The sequence below is a fragment of the Lutra lutra genome, chromosome 14 (assembly GCF_902655055.1).
Source record: "Lutra lutra chromosome 14, mLutLut1.2, whole genome shotgun sequence".
Classification (NCBI taxonomy): Eukaryota; Metazoa; Chordata; class Mammalia; order Carnivora; family Mustelidae; genus Lutra; species Lutra lutra.
Window position 1 is genome coordinate 35,551,245 of NC_062291.1, and position 14,459 is coordinate 35,565,703.

The 14,459-nt window shown below is 54.9% G+C and overlaps 1 protein-coding gene across 8 annotated transcripts; it reads left to right on the forward strand.

Annotated features, from left to right (window-relative positions):
- The first annotated feature begins 8 nt into the window (after positions 1–8).
- ZSWIM8 (zinc finger SWIM-type containing 8) lies at positions 9–14,392 on the forward strand. 8 transcript variants are annotated; one of them, XM_047702240.1, is made up of 26 exons: positions 9–609; positions 2,724–2,877; positions 3,128–3,222; positions 3,400–3,648; positions 3,718–3,854; positions 3,970–4,051; positions 4,186–4,306; positions 4,543–4,744; positions 4,864–5,039; positions 5,420–6,413; positions 7,177–7,308; positions 7,442–7,621; positions 7,727–7,910; positions 8,121–8,219; positions 8,810–8,934; positions 9,651–9,891; positions 9,990–10,148; positions 10,247–10,475; positions 10,649–10,938; positions 11,095–11,318; positions 11,888–12,376; positions 12,602–12,785; positions 12,889–13,065; positions 13,240–13,359; positions 13,684–13,794; positions 13,915–14,392. In XM_047702240.1, exons 1-26 carry the CDS (start codon positions 402–404, stop codon positions 14,373–14,375), a joined length of 5,823 nt encoding a protein of 1,940 aa, XP_047558196.1. In that variant the 5' UTR covers positions 9–401; the 3' UTR covers positions 14,376–14,392. The 8 variants fall into 8 exon arrangements, with proteins under 8 accessions (XP_047558196.1, XP_047558197.1, XP_047558199.1 ...); XM_047702241.1 differs by having other exon boundaries at positions 12–609; positions 3,400–3,572; positions 3,747–3,854; XM_047702243.1 differs by having other exon boundaries at positions 12–609; positions 13,616–13,794; positions 13,915–14,266.
- Positions 14,393–14,459: the final 67 nt, after the last annotated feature.

The following is a 14,459-nucleotide window of genomic DNA, read 5'->3' on the forward strand; positions in this document are numbered from 1 at the left end:
AGCAATTAAACAAACAGATCCTCTACATCTGCCCGTACAGAGTCCGGTTCCGAAGCGCGTGAAGGCGGAAGTGGTGGTGGCCGGCGCGGCCGGAAGTTCAGATCAGCTGATGGGGGAGGCGGCGCCGCAGCAGCCGAGAGGCCCCGGCTGCCTAGCGCTTCGCCCGGGCCCTGAGTCTCGGATACTGGCCACAATCCCCTTTCGCACCTCGCAGTTGGGCGAGGCCCGGTTCTATATCCCTTCCAGGCTTGAGATCCTCGTCCGGCACGGCCGCCCTGAGCGCCCCGGCTACCCCCAGCCCCGGCTCGCCCCTCAGGCCCCGGGCCTCCCCTCAGCCCCCGGCCGGCGGCCCAGGCCCCGGATCCGCGGGGGGGGACCCGGCCCCGGGGGGTGCAGGCCCCATGGAGCTGATGTTCGCGGAATGGGAGGACGGAGAGCGCTTTTCATTCGAAGATTCGGATCGCTTTGAGGAGGATTCGCTCTGTTCCTTCATCTCCGAGGCCGAGAGCCTCTGCCAGAACTGGCGGGGATGGCGCAAACAGTCCGCGGGGCCCAATTCCCCCACTGGCGGCGGTGGCGGAGGTGGCAGTGGCGGTACCAGAATGCGAGGTGAGAATAAGAGGAGGGGGAAGGGTGCGGGCTGGCTCTGCTCAGGCCTTGTTGGGGAGCTGTCGTGCTCGGGAGCTGTCCCGGACCGCGAGCTGTCCCAAGCTCAGAACGGACTTCTGGACTAGCTTTTCCCGTCTTCCTGGGGTTGGCTTCTCCACATCAGGGTGTGTGCGCGCGCGGGCGCGCGCGCATGTGTGTGTTTTGGAGTGGTGGCTGGGAAATCCTGGGTTGGATAGGATTAGCGACAGAAAGTAGATCTTTTGTGGTTCATTTGCCTTAGAGATGGGGTAGGAGAAAAAACTTGTCTGACTTGGGAATACTCACCGAGTTCAGTCCGTGGCGAGCCAGAAAACAGAAAAGAAGGTGGGTAAGAGGTGTCTTGTGAAAAAGGGACCACTTGAGGTGTGTCAGCCCCATTGCAAAGTGCGTTGGGAGCTTCCTCTTAAGGGTGATGACGGTCTTTGATCTGGCTACACCAAGAGGGGATTCCATCCAGAGGAAAGTGGAGGTGAACTGGCCTGTGAGAGGAAATTCCATAGTTATATAGGTTCACATCAGAGGCTTGGTTCTCGGCCATGTTGAACATCTGTGAGGAGCCGAGGCTGGGACCACTGGATTACTTACATTTGTATCATCTGGGGCGGGAGAAGAGTGCAGGTAATTGCCTCTAGATCTCCTTATGGAACACTCTTCTTGCTTTTTGCTGTAAGTGTCTTTCACTCTTGGGTCTTTCAGTAAATTAACTGATTAGTGCTGTGAGGAATTTTCCACTTATGAAAGGGGATTGAGGGGACAGTGATGATAAGTGAAGCTCCACAGGCTCAAGACTCACCACATCCTTTCCCTGCCTTCCTCATGGCACAGTTTTTGTTCTGGACCTCAATGCATGCTGACTTTTTTCAGCAGTTGGGGTTGTGATTCTACTCCGGCCATTCCAAGAATCCTGTTTTCCAAACTGTCCTACAGAGACTTTTAGCACAGAGAGAAATGTACACTTGTCACTTGTTGGGAGTGGTAGTGTTCAACTTCATTTGGAGCGGTGGCATATGTTCTGTGTACACACACCCACACGCCCACAGAGATCATAGGCAGTTTCACTGTGGGTCTTTTACGGTCTCCTTCTTTCACATTTGTATGTGTGGGTAGCCTTGGGGTTTAGAGCTCCCTTGCTTTGAGGCAAGTAACCCAAGTCATGTTGGTGAAATTTTTCAGCATATAGATATTTTCCTGAATAGGTTAACATCTAGGAAAGCATATCATTGCCCAAGCCCCCTGCCCTCCTGGGCTACCCTCAATTGCTCACTTGTAAAATAAGGAGATTAACTTAAAAAAAAAAAAAAAAAAGGTTTCTTTCAGCTTCGTGATTTTCTGATCTGTTTTCTAATCTGACTAGCAATTTGGGGAGATATGCATGCAGTCTATTGTGTTTTACCACTATTTGGTTAAAACACTGTAGGAAATCTTGAGTGGCAGTTCCATCCCACTCCAGGTGATAACAGGAGCACTTAGGTTCCCTTGGGATAACCCATCTTTCTCCCCACCCTCCTTCCCAGGTTTCCATTGTAGGAAGCCAAGGTTCAGGTGTGCCACAGGACAAGCAGCCTGTCTTGTGCTGGAGTTCCCTCTCTTAACTCCTCTGGGCTCTGGCCCATCTTCACTCCTTGGGTAGAGGTGTAGAGTCATCTAGAGAAAAAGGGATAGTAAAAAAGCAATTAGAGAAGAGAACGTCAGAGGAGAGATGTTAACAACGTAGTATGAATCTAAAATGCTAGGTATAAGAGAAATTAGATGCTGAGCCATGTGAGAGGGGTTACTTGCTAGGATTCTGGAACACACCTGTCTGGCCAGGATTTTCTAGGATATCCCTGGTATCTTCTGTTCTAGACCTTAGGTAGCAGGCTGCGGGCTGCAGTTGATTAGCTCCCCTCCCCCAGATGGGAGTCATAGGCTTAATGAATCCTAGCAGGAGGGTCCCTTGGCTTTTTCATCCAGCTTTCCCCTTTCCTCCTAGTGACGTGGGGCCCAAGAAGTTAGGCATTGGCATTGGTGCCAAGTAATCATGGCCCTTTTCATTTCCCCTTCTCTTTACCCTCACCCAAACATTTGTTTCCAAGATGGACTGGTGATCCCATTGGTGGAGCTATCAGCAAAGCAGGTGGCATTTCATATCCCATTTGAAGTGGTGGAGAAAGTTTATCCCCCAGTGCCTGAGCAGCTACAGCTCCGAATTGCTTTTTGGAGCTTCCCTGAGAATGAAGAGGATATCCGGTGAGGCTAAAAGACTGATGGTGGGGAGTGGGTCCTGATATTCCACACTGTGTACTGGGCTTCCTACAGAACAAAGGAGATACTGTATTTGGGGCTGTGGTAAGAAGAAGACAAGGGGAGGAGAGTGCCTGGGATTTTCCCCAAGAGGGAGTGACACTGGGGAGAGAGTGCCCAGGGTCTTGTGGTCTCTGGCAGGGTCCCTAGAAAGTTGTTTGCTGAGTTGTGGCTGTGTCCTCTTCTTCACTACCAGGCTGTATTCGTGCCTAGCCAATGGCAGTGCGGATGAGTTCCAGCGAGGGGACCAGCTGTTCCGCATGAGGGCTGTGAAAGACCCCCTGCAGATAGGTAAGGGTGCCTTCTGGCCCTGCGGCAGCCCCTGCTTCTCCCACCCCGCTCTGTTAGGAATGAAGGACCTATTGCAAGGAGCTAGAGCAGGTTGTCAGAGTAACTGCAGGGCCAGGGTTGCGGACAGAGAATGTTGTCGTGCTGGCTCTCCCTGACCATGCCCGTGTTTCTCCCCAGGGTTCCACCTGAGTGCTACAGTGGTGCCACCTCAGATGGTCCCCCCCAAAGGGGCCTACAACGTGGCTGTGATGTTTGACCGCTGCCGGGTCACTTCCTGCAGCTGCACCTGTGGGGCTGGGGCCAAATGGTGCACTCACGTCGTGGCACTCTGTCTCTTCCGCATCCACAACGTGAGGCCCTCCCAATTTATCCCGGTCCTATCCTACGCTCCATCCCCCCCTTCTCTGCTGCATGCCTGGCCACAACGTGAGCCCCCTTGGCCCCCTTAATCTGCCTCTCTTTCCCCAGCTCCAGTGATAGCAGGCCTTTTCTCAGCTTGTTCTATTTCTCTGTGTCCCCTGCAGGCTTCTGCAGTCTGCCTGCGTGCCCCGGTCTCAGAGTCCCTATCTCGGCTGCAGAGGGACCAGCTGCAGAAGTTTGCTCAGTACCTCATCAGTGAGCTCCCTCAGCAGGTGAGTGAGGTTGGCACACCCTCACATCCAACTCCAGGCTCCGGATCGCATGTGAGCCTTCGTGTTAGACATTGCCTCGTTGGGTCACCGGTGCCTTTGTCCCTTTCGACTTCAGATCCTCCCCACAGCCCAGCGGCTTCTGGATGAACTCCTCTCTTCCCAGTCAACAGCCATCAATACCGTGTGTGGAGCCCCCGGTTAGTGTGGAGCGAAGGCAGGGTAGTAGGAGGGAAGGAGGCGGGTAGCGCAGAGCACCACTTCCTCAAAGTGTGCTGTTGTCAGGCAAATCCAGGTCCCTATCTCTAAGCAACTGACTGCCTGTCACCCCCAGACCCCACAGCAGGGCCATCTGCCTCTGACCAGAGTACCTGGTATTTGGATGAATCGACACTCACCGACAACATCAAGAAGACTCTGCACAAGTTCTGTGGACCCTCGCCTGTGGTCTTCAGGTACCTTGGATCTCACGCCTGCATCCGTGGCAGAAGGGAGCATCCCTCAGGCTGTTGAGAGCTCCTTTGTTTTGTGAATACCCGTGTTCCAAGAATTTTTGTCCTGGACATCCTTTTCCCCCTACACCTTGTGTTTTGGGTCAGGACCCCTTTTGGGTCAAAGCTCAGGTGCACTTTGACTTGTCAAAGGCAGCCCCATCTCGGGGTCAGCATGTTCCACTCCACTGCCTTCACAGTGATGTGAACTCCATGTACCTGTCTTCCACGGAGCCTCCAGCTGCTGCTGAATGGGCATGTCTGCTGCGCCCTCTGAGGGGCCGCGAGCCAGAGGGGGTCTGGAACCTGCTTAGCATTGTGAGGGAGATGTTCAAACGGAGGGACAGCAATGCTGCCCCCTTGTTGGAAATCCTCACTGACCAGTGCCTCACCTATGAACAGGTAACCCTCTGGAGTTGGCTAGCCCCATTGCGGTTCATTTTCTCCCTCCCTGGACCTCATTTCCCTCTTGCCGACAGGGGCGCGGGGGAGGGCTGCTCTATTTTTCTCTTTGTTTCCAGATAACAGGTTGGTGGTACAGCGTGCGCACCTCCGCCTCCCACAGCAGTGCCAGTGGGCACACAGGGCGTAGCAATGGGCAGTCAGAGGTTGCAGCCCACGCGTGTGCCAGCATGTGCGATGAGATGGTCACACTGTGGAGGCTAGCTGTTCTGGACCCTGCACTCAGCCCTCAGCGGTGAGTCTCTCCCTGGGCAGTGCAGGTACTGGGACAGCCTGGGACAGATCCGGCCCTTGTCTCCTGCACACATAGAGATGTCCTGTTCTTCTCGTCCTTGGGAAATGGCAGGTGCTGAACGTTAGGGTTACCAGTGACTTAGGAGTCCTTTTTCTGAGAGGCTTTCTTCCTTCCCTCCCCTAAATAGCTCCCACTTTCCCTAGTATCTGAGTGTTGGAGTGATGTGTGTGGGCTTGTTCAAGAAGTGCTTCCCTGGGCCCTTCCCTGGGCACCCCCTTCTGGGGTTTATGCCTGCTCTGTCTCCTTCCATTGCTTCTCAGGGCAGAATATAGCCGCCGCCCGCCCCCCGCCCCCCAACCTCCCCAACTTTGTTCCCACAGCCGCCGGGAACTGTGTGCACAGCTTCGCCAGTGGCAGCTGAAGGTGATTGAGAACGTGAAGCGGGGGCAGCACAAAAAGACCCTGGAGCGGCTCTTCCCTGGCTTCCGGCCGGCGGTGGAGGCATGCTACTTCAACTGGGAAGAGGCCTACCCGCTTCCCGGTGTCACCTACAGCGGCACGGACCGGAAGTTGGCACTGTGCTGGGCCCGAGCCCTGCCACCTCGGCCAGGTGCCTCCCGATCTGGGGCCCTGGAGGAATCACGGGAGCGTCCCCGACCTCTTCCTTCTGAGCCAGCTGTGCGGCCCAAGGAGCCTGGGGCCAAGCGCAAGGGATTGGGTGAGGGGGTCCCCTCATCGCAGCGGGGGCCCCGCCGCCTCTCTGCTGAAGGGGGAGATAAGGTTCTGCATAAGATGGGTCCAGGTGGGGGCAAAGCCAAGGCACTGGGTGGGGCTGGCAGTGGGGGCAAGGGTTCAGCAGGCGGTGGGAGCAAGCGACGGCTGAGCAGTGAAGATAGCTCCCTGGAGCCAGATTTGGCCGAGATGAGCCTGGATGACAGCAGCCTGGCCCTGGGTGCAGAGGCCAGCACCTTTGGTGGATTCCCTGAGAGCCCTCCACTCTGCCCTCCTCCCGGTGGCTCCCGAGGTCCTTCCACCTTCCTTCCTGAACCCCCAGATACTTACGAAGAAGATGGTGGTGTGTACTTCTCAGAAGGGCCTGAGCCTCCCACAGCCTCTGCTGGCCCCCATGGCCTGTTGCCTGGGGAGGTCTGTACTCGGGACGACCTCCCTTCCACAGATGAGAGTGGCAGTGGGCTCCCCAAAGCTAAAGAGGCAACCACCGCAGTCGGAGAGGAGGATGATGACTACCAGGCATATTATCTGAATGCCCAGGATGGGGCTGGGGGCGAGGAGGAGAAGGCCGAGGGCGGGGCCGGGGAGGAGCACGACCTGTTTGCCGGGCTGAAGCCACTGGAGCAGGAGAGCCGCATGGAGGTGAGCAGGAGGGTGCTCCTTGGCCACAGCTGGAAGCAGGGCCAGCTGGCTGTAGCTGGGGGTGTCAGGAGTGTAGAGCATGGCTGTTAGAATCTGGCAGTAGGCTACTAGCTGGCCTCCCTGCCTGCAGTCCGTTCTCTTCACTGGTTCAATATTGATTTTCCTGAATTGATGGTGTCACTCTGATACTTAAAAGTCTTCAGTATTTTTCATTGCCCTGAGTTTAAAAATGAAGGTCCTTGGCATGACCTGTGAGGCTCCACTTGTTCTGATCGTTGTGTGCTTCTCCTGACTCATTTAGCTGTTCTGTCCTTCATGCTGGTCAGTTGAACCATTCCTCTAGCTTGCCATGTGCTTTCTTTTGCATCCTTACATGTGCACAGATTGGCCTTTCTGCCGCAAATGTTCTTCCCCCACCTTACCTGGTCAGCTCCTGTTCCTTCTTCAGGTCTCAGATATCTTAGAGATCACTTCCTCGAGGAAGTTTTCCCTGAGATTGCTCCTCTGCCCCAAGCCCCAGTGAGGTATCTTCCCCACCTGTTTTCCCTCTTGACCCTTCCCTGTGGTAGCTGGCTTCACGCTGGTTTGTGTGTTCGTGTGTTTGTTTCTCTGATCAGACTGTGGGTTTCTGTGGTGTCCCCAGGAGCAGTATAGGGCCTAGCATGTAGCAAGTACTCACAGGATATTTGCTGCTTGGGTGAGTACGGTGCCCTGCCCCTGGAAGGTAGGGCTTCAGTCTGCGTGCTGCCCATGTGCTCTCCAGGTATTGTTTGCCTGTGCTGAGGCCCTGCATGCGCACGGCTACAGCAGTGAGGCCTCCCGCCTCACCGTGGAGCTTGCCCAGGACCTGCTAGCCAACCCACCCGACCTCAAGGTAGAGCCGCCCCCTGCCAAGGTGAGAGACCCCCACCTACCTCCTTCTCCGCTCACCCCTAACCCTCTTCTATGCCCCATCCCAAGTGAGAGCATCCTCTTCCCTCCACCAAGATGAGTCAGATTCATCTGCCTGCCTCCTTGTACTTCTTCAGGGCAAGAAAAACAAGGTGTCTACGAGCCGTCAGACCTGGGTGGCCACCAACACCCTGACCAAGGCAGCCTTCCTGTTGACAGTGCTAAGTGAGCGTCCGGAGCACCACAACCTGGCCTTCCGTGTTGGCATGTTTGCCTTGGAGCTGCAGAGGCCCCCGGCTTCTACCAAGGCCTTGGAGGTCAGAGGTTCTTTCTTTCTGAGCCTTGTACTGCCGTCTCTCAGAGCCTTGCAGCTTGATCTCCATGGAAGTATTGGAGGTCTGAGCTCTTTCTTACACTGTTAGGTGAAGCTGGCATACCAGGAGTCTGAGGTGGCTGCTCTGCTCAAGAAGATTCCTTTGGGTCCTAGTGAGATGAGTACCATGCGGTGCCGGGCAGAGGAGCTCCGGGAGGGGACGCTCTGTGACTATCGGCCCGTTTTGCCTCTCATGTTGGCCAGTTTCATCTTTGACGTTCTCTGTGCTCCAGGTATGGCCCGTGACTCTACAGCAAGTAGGAATCTTGGGTAGGAGTAGTTTTCTCTAAGGAGAAACCAAGAGCCCCAAGGCTCTGAATTGCCTTTAGGACCCATCAGGCAGCTTCATGAGAGGTCTGGAATGATAAGGGTCTTGGGTTCCCTATATTTCATTCTTTCCCGTGATGTTTCTGTCTGGCTAACTTACTCCAACTTTAATCTAGTGGTTTCTCCCACGGGTTCCCGGCCTCCGAGTCGTAACTGGAACAACGAGATGCCTGGGGATGAGGAGTTGGGATTTGAAGCAGCAGTTGCTGCCTTAGGTGAGTCTAGGATATCTTGAGCACATCTGTGAGCTAAGCCTGGCCCAGGCCATGAAGGGTGTGAGACATGGCCAAGTTTTGAAGGGACTGTAGGGTAGTGGGACAACCAGAATGACCTATATAAGTCAAGTAGTGCCTATGAGACAGTCAGGAATTTAGGAACAAAATATGTGCTTTGGGTGTTGGGAATTATAAGGGCAGCAAAACAAAAATCTAGGAAAAGGACTCAGGGAGGGTGTAGAATATGGAATGTGGGTTAAAAGATCAGTTAAGTTTTTGATAGGTGGACAAAACACCATGAATAAAGACACGGGGGCAATCAGGTCTTCATGAGAGTGATGAGTCCATCATCCTTGAAGTGATGGGTATGCTGTGAAGGTAGAGTGGGTCAGGTTATGAAGGTCTTTAAAAGCAGATCGAAGCTAAGGCTGGATGTAATAGGCACTGGGGACTTTCCACAGGGGCTATGGTTTGGTCCAGGAGAACTACTCAGCTCAGATGCTGGTGGCTCAGCAGCCCTGGCCTGTTCACCTTTGCTGTCTTGAGAGTTATTGCCATTCTCAGGCCCTATGAGACCCTTCTTCTTGCAGGTATGAAGACAACAGTGAGTGAGGCAGAGCATCCCCTCCTGTGTGAAGGCACACGTCGGGAGAAGGGTGACCTGGCACTGGCACTAATGATCACTTACAAGGATGACCAAGCCAAGCTCAAAAAGGTAGGGACTGAGGTACTGGGATTTTGACAGGCAGAGAGCAAATTTTACCACCTTTCTCAGGAATTCCAGTACAATGAGGAAAGGGCTATATTGCTCATAGGAGATTAATGGGAGAATCTTAGAGACATTTCATAAAGACCAAGACCAAATTGCTGGGGGTGGGGACTAGGTGGCTCATTCAGTTGAGCATTCAACTGTTGATTTCAGCTCAGGTCATGATCTCAGGGTCATGAGACTGAACTCCGTGCTGGGCTCTGCACTGGGTGTGGAGCTGGCTTGGGATTCTCTTCCCTCTGCCCCTCCCTGCCACGCTTGTATGTACACTCTCCCTCTAAAATTAAAAACCAAACTAAAAAACAAAATGAAACAAAAAAACCATAAAAGAAAAAACTAAAAAAAAAAAAAAAAAGACCAGTGGTTCTCATAGGAGTGCTTGAGCAGGGGATGGAAGAATAGAAACAGAGGGCACAGAGTCAGTTATACATTTATTTCAATGTTTATTGAGTATCAATATACTCAGTCCTGTGATTAAGTCTTAGGTTATCAAGATATGTAAGCTAGCCCCAATCCTGGCACGGGGGGAATGGTTCTCCTGTGGTTGTAACTGGGGAAGGCTTCCTGAACAGGTAATATTAAGCTGTTTCAAAGAGAGAGGAAGGTGATAGAAATTGAAGTCAGGAGATAAAGGGCATCCTGTCGCTGCTTCTGTTCTCCAGATCTTAGACAAACTCTTGGACCGAGAGAGCCAGACGCATAAGCCCCAGACACTGAGTTCATTCTACTCATCTAGCCGCCCAGCCACAGCCAGCCAGAGGTCTCCTTCAAAGCATGGGGGCCCATCTGCCCCAGGGACCTTGCAACCGCTGACCTCGGGCTCTGCAGGGCCTACTCAGCCAGGGAGTGTGGCAGGGGCTGGGCCAGGCCCCACTGAGGGCTTCACAGAGAAGAATGTGCCTGGTGAGGTGGGGGCACTGGGCAGGGGGGATGAATGGTGTGGAACTATGTTGGGGTCCTCTTTCCTGAGCTCATCCCAATGTCCTGTTTTCCCCACCTAGAAAGTTCCCCACATTCTCCCTGTGAGGGTCTCCCATCTGAGGCAGCTTTGACCCCCAGGCCAGAAGGGAAGGTTCCCAGCCGCCTGGCACTTGGCAGTCGTGGAGGCTACAATGGACGGGGCTGGGGCTCCCCAGGGCGGCCTAAGAAGAAACATACAGGTATGAGAGCCTGTGGGATGAAACGGAGGGAAGGATATTCCTGAAGGCTGAATTCTGGAACTTCTAGCTTCTGAGATTCACTTGTCTTGGGGGGATAGGTATGGCCAGCATTGATAGCAGTGCCCCTGAAACCACATCGGATAGCTCTCCCACCTTAAGCCGGAGGCCACTTCGAGGGGGCTGGGCCCCCACCTCCTGGGGCCGAGGACAGGACAGTGACAGCATTAGCAGCTCTTCCTCGGATTCTCTGGGTTCCTCGTCCTCCAGTGGAAGTCGCCGGGCCAGTGCCAGTGGAGGGGCCCGGGCGAAGACCGTTGAAGTTGGCAGGTTAGTGTAAGAAATACCATCTCCTCTCATCTGGCCCCACCCTCAGACCACATCCCTAGTGTAATCTAGCTATTGTTCCCCAAGTGACCCTACTTACCCTGGTTTTTCCCACCCTACCTGGATACCCGTTTCAGAGAAACCCCAATCCCCGTCCCTACCCCATTGCCCTTCAGGTACAAGGGCCGCCGTCCCGAGAGTCATGCCCCTCATGTACCCAATCAGCCATCAGAGGCAGCTGCGCACTTCTACTTCGAGTTGGCGAAGACGGTGCTGATCAAGGCAGGGGGCAACAGCAGCACTTCCATTTTCACACATCCATCTTCCTCAGGGGGCCACCAGGGTCCTCACCGCAACCTGCACCTTTGCGCCTTCGAGATTGGGCTTTATGCCCTTGGCCTGCACAACTTTGTTTCTCCCAACTGGCTCTCACGTACTTATTCTTCCCACGTTTCCTGGATTACAGGTAAACCCAGCGTCTTGACTTGGGTATGGGAGGGGGGTTAATTGATAGAGCGGAGTCTTATCCTTGTGGAATTACTGATCTGATAAAAGACACCATTTCCGCTCCCCATTGGTGCCCATACTCACCCCATTCTGATTTTTGCTCCTTTCCCTGAAGGTCAGGCAATGGAGATTGGCAGTGCAGCTCTGACTATACTGGTAGAATGCTGGGATGGACACCTGACACCCCCTGAGGTTGCATCCCTGGCTGACAGGGCATCACGGGCACGAGACTCCAATATGGTGAGGGCAGCAGCGGAGCTAGCCCTAAGCTGCCTGCCTCATGCCCATGCACTGAACCCCAATGAGATCCAGCGGGCCCTGGTGCAGTGCAAGGAGCAGGTATTTCTACAGGCAATCTGGGGACCTGCTTTGAGGCATCCGTGCAGGGGCACTGTGCATGGGGAAAACTAACAGCCCAGCTCTTAATTCCCATTTCCTGAAGTTCACAAATTGTCCAGTTTGTCCTGCTATGGTGATACTTGACATATTAATATTAATGCATTTTAATATCCATTACTTCTTTTACTTTGTAACTCTGGGATTAGGATTATTTCTGTTTTATAGATAAGGAAATGGAGGCCTATATTTTAGGAACCAAGGTGATCACCAGGCTGGAATCCTTAGAGCAGGTCTTGGGGAGACAGTGGAATTGAATGGGAGTGTGTGGCTAAGTTAGTTTGGAACTGGGACTATAACCTGGGTCTTCTGCTGGTCAGCAGGTGTTTTGTTCAGTGCCTGTGTGAAACATTTGCTGCTCTGACACAGACTCTGAGAGCATTGGCCCTAACCTCTGATGCCTCCTTGGGAAGCAGCCAACTGAGAGGGAGATGTTGGAATGTTACTTTAAACTGTGCTTGAGTAAAGACCCCCCCCCCCCCCCCCTTAACCCTCTGTGCCCTTCCTTCCAGGATAACCTGATGTTGGAGAAGGCCTGCATGGCAGTGGAAGAGGCGGCTAAGGGTGGGGGTGTATACCCCGAAGTGTTGTTTGAGGTTGCTCACCAGTGGTTCTGGCTATATGAGCAGACAGCAGGTGGCTCATCCACAGCCCGGGAAGGGGCTACAAGCTGTAGTGCCAGTGGGATCAGGGCAGCTGGGGAGGCTGGGCGGGGGCTGCCTGAGGGCAGGGGGGGCCCAGGGACTGAGCCGGTTACAGTGGCAGCGGCGGCAGTGACAGCAGCAGCCACAGTGGTGCCAGTCATCTCAGTGGGGTCCAGTTTATATCCAGGTCCAGGACTGGGGCATGGTCATTCCCCTGGCCTGCACCCCTACACTGCTCTACAGCCCCACCTGCCCTGCAGCCCTCAATACCTCACCCACCCAGCTCACCCTGCCCACCCAATGCCTCACATGCCCCGGCCTGCCGTCTTCCCTGTGCCCAGCTCTGCATACCCACAGGTGAGACCAGTGTTCTACTGGGGGTTGGGTTTGGGCATGTGGAAGAATTGTGAGTTCATGTGGGGTTGGAGTGGGGTACTCTGGGAGAATAATAGGGCTGTCCTGGTGAGGTAGTACATGTCTGGGTGACCCAGGCCATCTAAGAAATGTAGGAACACCCAGTTGTGGGCAGAAGGGGGAGAACTACATCTTAACATAATTTCCTTCTCTTCTCCCTATCTTTAGGGTGTGCATCCTGCCTTCTTGGGGGCTCAGTACCCTTACTCAGTGACTCCCCCCTCACTTGCTGCCACTGCTGTGTCTTTCCCCGTCCCTTCCATGGCACCCATCACAGTACATCCCTACCACACAGAGCCAGGGCTCCCACTGCCCACCAGTGTGGCCTGTGAGTTGTGGGGACAGGGAACAGGTGAATGGAGGGGAGGTCCACTGGGCAGGGGAGATGGGGGAGGAACCCTCTCTGTCCCTCTGTGGGCTGTGAGTTGCTCATATGGCTTTCATCCTTCCCACAGTGAGCAGTGTCCATCCAGCATCCACATTTCCAGCCATCCAGGGTGCCTCGTTGCCTGCCCTGACTACGCAGCCCAGCCCTCTGGTGAGCGGGGGGTTTCCACCACCCGAGGAGGAGACACACAGTCAGCCTGTCAACCCACACAGCCTACACCACCTGCACGCTGCCTACCGTGTTGGTGAGAGGAGGTCCCCTTTTGTGCCCCCACTTGCAGTTGTGCCACAGGCTCTTTGGTGACACCTCCCTCCCTCCCTACAGCTCTTGATTTGTTTCCTGTGGGATCCGGTGTACCAGGTTGGGGTAGAGGAGGGAAAGGATGTACCCCCACCATGTGCCCACCCTTTTCTCCCAGGAATGCTGGCACTGGAGATGCTGGGTCGCCGAGCACATAATGATCACCCCAACAACTTCTCCCGCTCCCCCCCCTACACTGATGATGTCAAATGGTTGCTGGGGCTGGCAGCAAAGCTGGGTAACACCTCCTCTCCCCAGGACCATTGTCCGCCCCCCACCCACTTCCCCCACCTTCCTATCCCAGACCTCCTTCCTAGCTCTTGCTCAGAGTTGAGGCCTTGGTCGGGTATGTGTGCGTGCGCGGGGGGTGGGGGGCTACCTCAGCTCCTGGGGTGGAGGGAGGCTCTCTGCCAGGCCAGAGCTGAGAGAGAAAAGTTGGGTCCCTAGGGCAGAGGTGGCCACCCCCGTCTCATGCCCCTCCCCCTGCCCCCCAGGAGTGAACTACGTGCACCAGTTCTGTGTGGGGGCAGCCAAGGGGGTGCTGAGCCCGTTTGTGCTGCAGGAGATCGTCATGGAGACGCTGCAGCGGCTGAGCCCTGCTCATGCCCACAACCACCTGCGTGCCCCGGCCTTCCACCAACTGGTGCAGCGCTGCCAGCAGGCATACATGCAGGTGCCAACCCAGGATGGACGGAGGAGGGGGGAGCCCCTCCTGGGCAGGCAGGGAACAGGTTCCCCCACGGGCCAGGGAGGATGGGCCTGGTTCTGTGCTTAGTGGCTCATCCTCTTGCAGTATATCCACCACCGCCTGATTCACCTGACCCCTGCCGACTACGACGACTTTGTGAACGCGATCCGCAGTGCCCGCAGCGCCTTCTGCCTGACACCCATGGGCATGATGCAGTTCAACGACATCCTGCAGAACCTCAAGCGCAGCAAACAGACCAAGGAGCTGTGGCAGCGGGTCTCACTCGAGATGACCACCTTCTCCCCATGAATCTGGCCCCTCTAGGGTCCTATACGGGGACACAGGCCTGTGGCTATGGGGGCCCCTCACACAGAGGGAGTGAATCTTGGCTGGACAGATCATCCCCACTCAGTTCTCTGGTAGCCCAGACTGGCAGCTGCTCCTGGGCTGTAGCTTGGGGCCAAGATGTCTCAGACCCTAGAAGCCTAGGGTTGGGGGAGACCACCCTGTCTGGGAGGGGGCATTGGGTGGCCTCTGGTATTTATTTGGCATTTATAAATATATAAACTTCTTTTTTACTCTAGTCTGCCTGGGACTTCGCCTTTCTTCCCTCCATGTGCAGATGAGCTTTGAACCGATGTGGGGGGAAA